Source organism: Gossypium raimondii, chromosome 12, assembly GCF_025698545.1.
Source record: "Gossypium raimondii isolate GPD5lz chromosome 12, ASM2569854v1, whole genome shotgun sequence".
In the NCBI taxonomy this organism is placed as follows: domain Eukaryota; kingdom Viridiplantae; phylum Streptophyta; class Magnoliopsida; order Malvales; family Malvaceae; genus Gossypium; species Gossypium raimondii.
In genome coordinates, this window is record NC_068576.1 from 45,182,874 (window position 1) to 45,192,198 (window position 9,325).

At 34.7% G+C, this 9,325-nt stretch overlaps 1 protein-coding gene across 1 annotated transcript; it reads right to left on the reverse strand.

The window, feature by feature from the left end:
• Positions 1 to 4,284: 4,284 nt before the first annotated feature.
• Positions 4,285 to 8,103, reverse strand: LOC105764409 (aldo-keto reductase family 4 member C10). The gene is made up of 3 exons (XM_012582964.2): positions 6,961 to 8,103; positions 6,175 to 6,429; positions 4,285 to 4,830 (listed from the first exon to the last, which is right to left on the reverse strand). The coding sequence occupies exons 1-3, from the start codon at positions 7,525 to 7,527 to the stop codon at positions 4,570 to 4,572; spliced, it is 1,083 nt and encodes a 360-aa protein (XP_012438418.1). The 5' UTR covers positions 7,528 to 8,103; the 3' UTR covers positions 4,285 to 4,569.
• Between the last annotated feature and the right edge of the window lie 1,222 nt (positions 8,104 to 9,325).

The window sequence follows — 9,325 nt, forward strand, 5'->3', positions numbered from 1 at the left end:
ATAATGCCCCAAAAATAACAAGTCCCGTTTGAATAAAATAAAATTCATTGGATAGAGGATTTTTCGTATTGGTTGTGGTCCTGCATATGTTGCGGACACACCATAGCTCAAAAGAGCATATTGTTATAAGCCCTCTCGAGCTTCCCGTTATACGGTTCTTACGAGCATCCAGATCGGTATTAATCATGCATGTGTTGCGGATATACCACAACTCTTAGTGAGTTTCCTGTTACATGATCGGTATGGATGCTGCATATAATGCAGACATACTATAGCTCTTCATGAGCGTCCCGGTATAAGCTCTTTGTGAGCTTTCTGATATGGCTCGCTTGAACTTCCTGTTATATGGCTACCTAGAGCTTCCTGATAATAAGACTTCGGAGTTATCCCGTTAAGCTCATATGAGCTTTCTGTTTTAAACTCTTATGAGTTTTCTGTTATTAAGCCCGAATAAGCTTTCTGTTATATGGCTCACATGAGCTTCCTGTTATATGGCTTGAAAGAGTGTTTCCTGATTATGTGCTCTATCAGTACCCCTGAATATGAATTGACGGATTACAATTTTGTACACTTTAAGTGTACTACACGTGTATCTATCGATATTTCAAATAAATTCAACGGGCAAAGTTCTGACATGATTAAACTGAATTTGAGATGATTTATCATAGAAATGTACATGTTATATGGAAATATGATAAGAAAAGTATGTGTATAAACGTTATTATATGATGGGCTCATTCATGTTTCTTGGCAATTGTGTGAATTATATAATGACTAACATGTTTTGATGAAGTTGGGTGTTTAGGCTATTAGCCAAACTTATTTGATGCATTTTGCATGTTTATTTTAATGGAAATGAATGATAAGTTAAATTTCTAGTTATACGAACTTACTAAGAATTATATGCTTACTCTATTTATTTTCCTCTTTTTTATAGTGCTCGGAAGCTCGTAAAGGTTGGAAGTTGGTCGGAGCATCATCACACTAACCTTCATCTCGTTTTGGTATAAATAGCAAACTTATCTTGGTATAATGGCATGTATAGGTTAAATTGCTCAATGATATATCATGTATAAGATTGATTTTAATGTCTTAGATTGGTTGGTGAATGTATTTAAGAATTGTTGTAGGTTGAAGGCAAATTTGGGTGAGAAAATTAGCCTTGAAAATGGCCTATTTTCGTCCATACAGGTAGACACACAGGCGTGTGTCTCAACCTTGTGTGACACACGGCCATCCGCACGGACGTATGGTTTGGCCGTGTGTCCCCTGCATCCTTAAAATTGAAAAACAGAATGCCCAGGTATTTTCACACGAGCAGAGACATGAGCGTGTGTCTCAGCCGTGTGTGATACACGGGCTTGTGATTTGACCGTGTGAACCCTGCGTCTAATTAATGCAAGTCAGTATGCTCACACGGTCTAGCACACGGGCGTGTGGCTTGGCCGTGTGACCCAAGTCAGTAGCTACCCTAATTTTGAGCATGGGCTGGGACATGGCCGTGTGCCTCACATTGAATGCCCACACAGCTTAGGACACGGGCGTGTCACTTGGCCGTTTGAACCACACGGCCTACCTATACGGGTGTGTGTCCCCTGCATCTACAAAAAATTAAAACTTCACGAAAAATTCTCTAAGTTCCCGATTTAGTCACACTTGTTTCTAGTGCATAAATTGGGCCTCGAGGATCCATTTAAGGGACAATATGATTAAATATGATTCGTTTCAGATATGAATAGTAAATGACATGAATTAATTGTAATTGTTTTGTAAACTCTAGTAATGCTCTATAATCATATTCTGGTGACGGAAATGGGTTAGGGGTGTTACAAAATGTATGTATTAAAGTTGAATGACATGTCTTAAAATGATTTGGTATAGGTAGATTTGGCATTTGAATGAATGTGATGAAATAAATTGATTTTGAATAGGTTGGGCTCATGTTTCAGTTGGTTTTGATTGGAATGGTTTGGTGATTTGTTTGGCATGAAATGGTATAATTTGAGTTTCTTTTGATGGTATAAGGTTGTATAAATCATTTAGGTAGTATTGTACATCTTGAATAGGAACCAAAATGGTGTTTTTGCCAAAAATAGAGTCCTCGTCACGACCACCAACTCCCAATGTCACAATGTGATGTCAACTGTAAGGGATGTTGTGACATCAGTACGTATGAAGTCGCGACGTGACATACTGAATTGGCGATGTCATGATGTGGAGAGAGTAAGGTCACGACATCAACTCGAAAATTTTCAAACATTATAGTTTTGTCCTAATTCAAACTGGAGTTAGCAAAAGAGCTTTTGTAAGCTCGTGTGGGACCCAAAAATGATCATGTATGTGAATGTTAGTTATATACGTGTTGAATGATCGAATGTTGTTTAATGGTATGAAATTGCTCCAACAACGGTTATAACATCTCGTAGGTCAGACTCGATGACCGGGTCGAGTATGGAGTGTTTCAGAAGGTCAATTTGAAACATTCCCTTTGATTTAGTGCAACTATTGCACATATGTTTTGCCACCGAGTTACTTACGTCAAATGTCATGGTTGTTTGAATCAGTGGTCTAATCATTTCAATCTGTACCAAAAAATTGAAGAAGTACTGAATCGACACAAAATCGATTAAACCGGGTAAAAAACCAGTTAAAAACATTTGAATCAAATTTAAATTAGTTTAAATATTTAATTTAATTTTTATAATTTATAAAATGAATGTTTATATTTCTATTATTATTCATTTTTATATATTAATTTTTCCTTATTTTCTTAATTATTTTTAGATTTTTTAATTTTGTAATAGTTGAACCGGAAATCAATGGTCCAACCAATTCAACCACCAGTTTGATTCTTAAAACATTACTGAATGTCACTAAGTAGAGGTGCTCATAGGTCGGGATGAATCAGGCCCATGCAAGGCATATATAGACCAAGTTTTCAAGCTCGAGCCCGATCTAAAAAATGGGCTTACTTTTATACCCAAGCTTGACCCAATTTAAGAAAGATAAAACCTGAGCACGACCCGACCCTCCCATATTTGATTTTTTTAGATTAGTTTTTATTTAAAAATAAAATTTTTAAAAAATATAATAAACTAAATGCACTAAAAATTTGCTAAAATAAAAATTTTCTAACACATTAAAAATATTTATATTAAAAAACACTACCATAAAGATAATAAATGTTTTATTATATTAAAACACAAATAAATATAATAAATATTTTATTATATTAAATATAAATTTTAAAATTTATATTTTTGGTTGGGTTATTTAGTTGGGTAAGTTTTCTTTTAGGTTTTGATTAATGGGTTTAATTGTTATTAGGTTAACGATTTAATATAAATATATATATATTTATTATTTAACATATATAATTATTATAACATTTTTTATAATATAATATATTCGAGTCTGGCCGAAAACATCTTGCCCAATGCTCAGCACATATAAAAAATGGACCTTAAATTTTTATCCAAGTCTATTTTTCGAAGCTCGTATTTTGTCCAAATCTTCTCATTTTCAAGTGAACCATTAGATCTGGACGAGTCACTTGACCCATGATAAGGCTTACCACTAAGCCACTCTCGTTAAAACACCACAACCATCTTACTTCGCCTAATATACCTCCTCCACCATTGGAACTATTTCACTAGATCATAGGAAATGAGCAAGCTACCTACTTCTGATTATCAACAGATCATTTCAATAAAACATCCATCAATTGTCACTCCCATACCTTATAGTCTAATCAACTCATGTTACATTGTTAATCCAACAAGAAACAGTAGAAAGAACCAGCCAACCTGTCGAGAAACGACGCACGGCAAGAGAGGACTAAAGCCCCTATAAATACTCCTCTTAACCCGAAATAAATACTCCTCTTAACCCGAAAGGGCGTGGGGGGGTATGTTCACTCCTAACTCTCGAACTCTTATAATACCTTCTTCCTCCAGTCCGTCCTCCCTCTCAGCCCCTCAGCTCCATTAAAAACTGTACGGTGCCTAAGTAGGATGAGCCGACACTAGCCTCCTCCTCGCCACCTTGGGTATCAACACTACTCATTTGCTGTTTGTAACTTTGCAAAAGCAGAAGCCAATTTTCAACTTGAATTCATGAAGACCGATTGACAAAAATACAGTTACAGTGCTCCTTTGTTGATCAATTCTTCCTCACCTTCATGTTGGGTTTTCAGTTCTACTTCAAATATTCTAAACAAAACTCACACAAAACAGTTCCTAAAACAATGTATGATGTTCAAGCATGTTTTATTTCACCATAAGCTACAGTAAGTTACATTTCTTTTCATTGGTAATTAACATTTAATGATGTTTTACAAACAAAACACGTTTGCACACATATATATGAAACACCATTTGTTCATATAAAAAGTAAAACCTGCAACTACAGATCAATTACAATGTTCTTCTCTTTGACTTTCTATCCATCGTCAACAAACTCAAAGCTATGCTAATGATGGCAACGCAAGAGCAAATACTATAACCGAGCAATGACATGATTGAATGCAGAACAGGGACATTATCCTTAAAACAACATGCTCACAACATATTAGGCATTGAATTCAGCGTCATCTTCCATTTCTCGAACAGCTTGAAGAGGACCACTACCAAACATGAAGCCTCGATCAGAGAGATTGTTCAAAGGACCATCTCCATATAAACATACCTGTGGTTCAATCCGATTCAAGCGGTTCCACTCATCATCTGACAGAGACCAGTTAAATATGTCGATGTTTTGCTTTATCCTGTCGGGTTTTAGGCTACATGGTAGAACACTAGTTCCTCTTTGAAACCCCCACCGTAGAATTACCTGCAAACAAGCAAAGCGGACAGACATGTCCAGAACATATTCAGACATGGATACGGAGATACAACCCTCCAAAAACCTTTCAAATACATGGAAAAACTGAGAAAATTTAATATACCCAAATCTGACTTAGAGTCCAAGTAACATAGTTCTAATAAAAATGGCTGTTATGATCAAACATTTGCTCTACCATAAATGATCGTGATCCTAAATGCTCCGAAAATGACAGACATGCTAAATAACCCACAAATTTGGATTCTTGTACTTGCAAGTTATTTGATAAGAAAACCATGCACTATACACATAAGCTTTAAATACATAAGATATACTATGCCAACTATCATGCTGATGTTAAAAGAAAAATTCCTTGGGCCAATCCTGCTGCACATCTCATCGCTTTTCCAAACACATCTATTACAGACCAATCATGATAATACAAACATATATACTCATAAAAGCATAAGACTGTTCCTTGCACAGGTAACTTTAATCAGTCGTAGGCTTTCCTTATTGTATGGTGTTATTTTGTTGGGACGGAGTTGAATGCAACTCGTTTTCTCCAATGTTCAAGCTTTGTGTTAGTTCTGTGAGTCTTTTGTCCACTTTGCTCAATGCAAGGTTATAGCATCTGAAAGATCTAAATTCGGCTACTAGAAAGCAGTTGGGCATACAAGACTGACCTAGAGATTCAACAAATTTAACCATAAGCATATGGGGAAGAGTTGGGTAAGGAAGCCCCTCCCTCTTTACTTTTGATGTGAAATGGCAACTAGTCTTAAATTGTTTCATAAAATCCGACACATTGATGCATACAAGTGAATCCTACAATATGGATTTTTGTTTTCTCCCGCAAAAGATACTGATATTCCCAACTCTTCTCAGTTTTGTTTCTGCTAAAAGTATAGACTTAGTTTTGATAAATGATAAACACAAGCTCTAACCGAGCTCTTGTGTCAGCTCAGCAAATAGCTCTATGTTCAAGTAGACCCTAAGCTGGATGCATCTAAATTTTGTATCCGTAAGCATTCATTATATACTCATGCACTTTCAGACACCGGTAATAATCTAAAATAGTTCAATTGTGTTTATTATTGTATCTTCCACCTTATATCATTTTGACATTCGGAAATGATCCCATAAATCCGACAACAAAGTAAGGGATAAAAGAATTTGTCAGTTACCAGGATCAATAGGTTGATATTTTACATCAATGAATGAGGTCAACATACTGTCAACAAATTTGAAGTCGTTCATTAGCCTACTTTAGGTCCGAAGAAACACAGAAAACGGAAGGTAGAATGATAAATAAAGTAAAACTAGAGATGATATTGTTAATAAAAGGTATACCTGCTCAGGTGTCTTTTTGTGCCTATCTGCTATCTCTCCAACAACTGATAATTTCAGCATCGGTCCATGTACTGATCTAGACCTCCGAAATGAAATCCGAGGAGTTCCGGGTTCATCTTCCCCACCCGATCCACTATCGGACACTCCAGGACTTGAAGTAGGTACTCCCAAAGGTGTATGAGCCGATACATGGATACCCTTCATTTGGCAGAACTTCACCAGCTCATCTTGCCTCCAAAAAGGATGCAACTCCACCTATAAAAAAAATATGAATTAGTTGTATAACTCGATGAATTTTGCCAGATATGGGATTCGGATAACAGAAAGCAAACAACGAGAACAATAAAGGTCAATATCTGGAAAAGTATTACGAGATCGAAGTGACAAACAAAACAATATGCATCAACTACAACATAAACAAATATTCTAAGTGCATCATCAACTAGTAAAGTTTGCCTCAAATGTTGCGGACTCACATTCGAACATTGTAGAAAGGACTGGAGCTCACCAACTCCATGTTCTTAGCCAGGCAACTAGATTTGGATCAAAAAGAGAACTTAGAAATCATCTCAAATTAAATGAATGCAAGCAAAAATTCATTGATTCATGCTAGCAAATCCCGCATTTGAGTCGCCAACAATTATTCCAATAACTACACATCAATCAACATATGGACAAATATGCAAGCATTCCTTTAATTTCACGGTAAAGTTCTCAACAAATCTACAAAAAGATCGAAGACTGTAACAAATGCAAAGTTAAAAAATGCGTGAAAATCTATCATACCTGATTAACAGCAGGTACGATTTTTGCGAACTTAAGCAATTCTTTGATCTGATGAACACCGAAATTGCTAACACCGATAGCTCGAACTAAACCAGAATCGACTAGGCCTTCCATGGCCTTCCATACCTTCTTGAGGCGATTCAGAAACTGCCTATGCTGACTCCCAGACTTCAAAGGCGGATCAGTTGCATCACCAAAACCAGAGCTCTCAGGCCAATGCATCAAATAAAGATCCAAATAGGAGACTCCAAGATTCTTAAGAGACACCCTAACATAATTCTCAATCTTATTCAAAGAGTTCATGGTACAATAAAGCTTAGAGGTTAAAAAAATATCCTCTCTTTTTAAAGAACCTTTGAAAGCTTCATTCAATGCTTCCCCAACTTCGATTTCATTACCATAAAGATGTGCACAATCTATGTGTCGGTAACCGACCGACAATGCTGTTTTAACAGCATCAACACAAAGGTCTCCTCCACTCTGCCATGTTCCAAGCCCAATGGCAGGGATTTTAGCTCCAGTGTTCAATACATAGAAATTCCCTGGAATCCCAGATTTTCCTTTCATTTTCCTTGATTTTCTCACCCACCAAACAAGAAAAAGGGGCAAGCTTTTCAACTATATATTCACTTCTGTTTTGGTATTTGAATTACCGGAAACACTCTCCCAAACCCAAAAATCTCAGTATTGCACTAAAATATGCAAATTAAACCAAAAACCCAGTAATGGAACAAAAACAAAACAACCCAAATCAGGAAAAGAAAAAAAATCAGCAGTAAAAGAAACTAAAGAAACTGTCTTTTATCCACACATAAAAAAAAAACAAAACTTAACTTCAAATGAGAAAGAACCCAGCTTGTTTTTATCCATTAATCTGAAAGACCACAACAATGGATCGTTCATCAAAAACACCACCCTATACAAACCTTAAAGACAAAGCAATCGAATAAACAAACCTTAAAAATTCAGACCACAACAACCAAAAAACTAAGGACTTGTTTTTTTTTCTTTTTTTCCTATATATCATACATATAATATTACAGCTAAACTTCAAAAGAGAGGGTCATGGTCAACAAAGGCAACACAACAAAAGGAAGAAAAATAAACTTGCAAACTAAAACTCTCCATCAAGAGATAAAACAAACCTCTTACCTGTAGGCTGGAGTATATGTATATTTTTTATATACACCGTATCAAATTACCAATCTTTATATTTATTTTTTATATATAAAGAAAAAGACAAAAGGTCAGAGATATAATAATTGTAGTTTGTGGAATATTAAAAAGAAAAATGGAAAATTTAAGGGCTACCTGCCAAGCTATTATTATCAACTTCACATCTACGCTCACTGTACATTGTTCTTTAAGATACCTTAAATTCGAAAAAGAAATAGTAAATCTTGATATTCCAACAAAAAATTTAACTTAACGAAGTAAAGTTTAATTGTTTATTATTATTTGAAGATATATTTGGTGGTGATTAAGCTGTACTTATAGATTTCAACGTGAGAATATTCCTTATGCTATGACTTGGTAACTTCCTACAAACAAACAAGGAAACTTAGGGACATTGTTGTAGAAACCTAAGTAAAGTTTCATCATACAAATCAAAGGCACCCCCAGTTTCGCTTGTGCCAATTTTATTTTTTATTTTATGTAAAATTGTTTCTTGGTTTTTGTTTATGAAAACTTTCTGTAGATGGTGAACGAAACTAGTTAAAATTCAATGTACCCTATTTAATACTTGTTCTTTTCTAGTATTAGTAAGTGTCTTTTGGATGAATTGAATAGTTTTTAGGTCTTTTCAAGTTTATAATTATATACAAAGAAAAGAACATATATAAAATAAATAAACACTATAAATAAAGATGAGAACTTTTTGCACGTTTCTATTCTGAGAAAGTGTCAGCAATGATGCAAGAGAAGACCAGAAGTGGTGATTGAACTATTATTACAAAACCCATAAATAATTATAATGATAAGTGCTTAAACTTTTATTTAGTATTCATATATTCTGAAGTATTGGATCGTCTAGATAACAAAAAGAATTGACTTGTTCATTTTTTTAAAAAAAGAGCAATCTTTTAGGTTATTTTATTAGGATCTAGACGAGTATGAGATACAGAATTATTCATTTTTTCTAAAATATATAATTCTATATATATTAATACGTGTCTAACATAATATTAAACATAAATACTTAATCATTGATGTTTCCATCTATGGTATATGATATAGTCAGAGTATTATAGAAGGCAAATATGGATTTATGCATATAATCGAAGTCTTAGAAGCTAAAGCAGAGTTGTTTTTTTCACTAAAAATAGAGCAACCCTTTTATTCCTAACTTCCAACTCTCTCAAAC

What these genes read in the sequence shown, in the direction of transcription:
- LOC105764409 (XM_012582964.2), bottom strand. Translation starts at nt 7,527, where the DNA reads ATGAAAGGAAAATCTGGGATTCCAGGGAATTTCTATGTATTGAACACT. An exon ending in TCGTACCTGCTGTTAATCAG is followed by an intron (nt 6,430 to 6,960) that starts GTATGATAGATT and finishes TTTTTTTTATAG; the next exon opens with GTGGAGTTGCATCCTTTTTG. An exon ending in ACAAAAAGACACCTGAGCAG is followed by an intron (nt 4,831 to 6,174) that starts GTATACCTTTTA and finishes GCTTGTTTGCAG; the next exon opens with GTAATTCTACGGTGGGGGTT.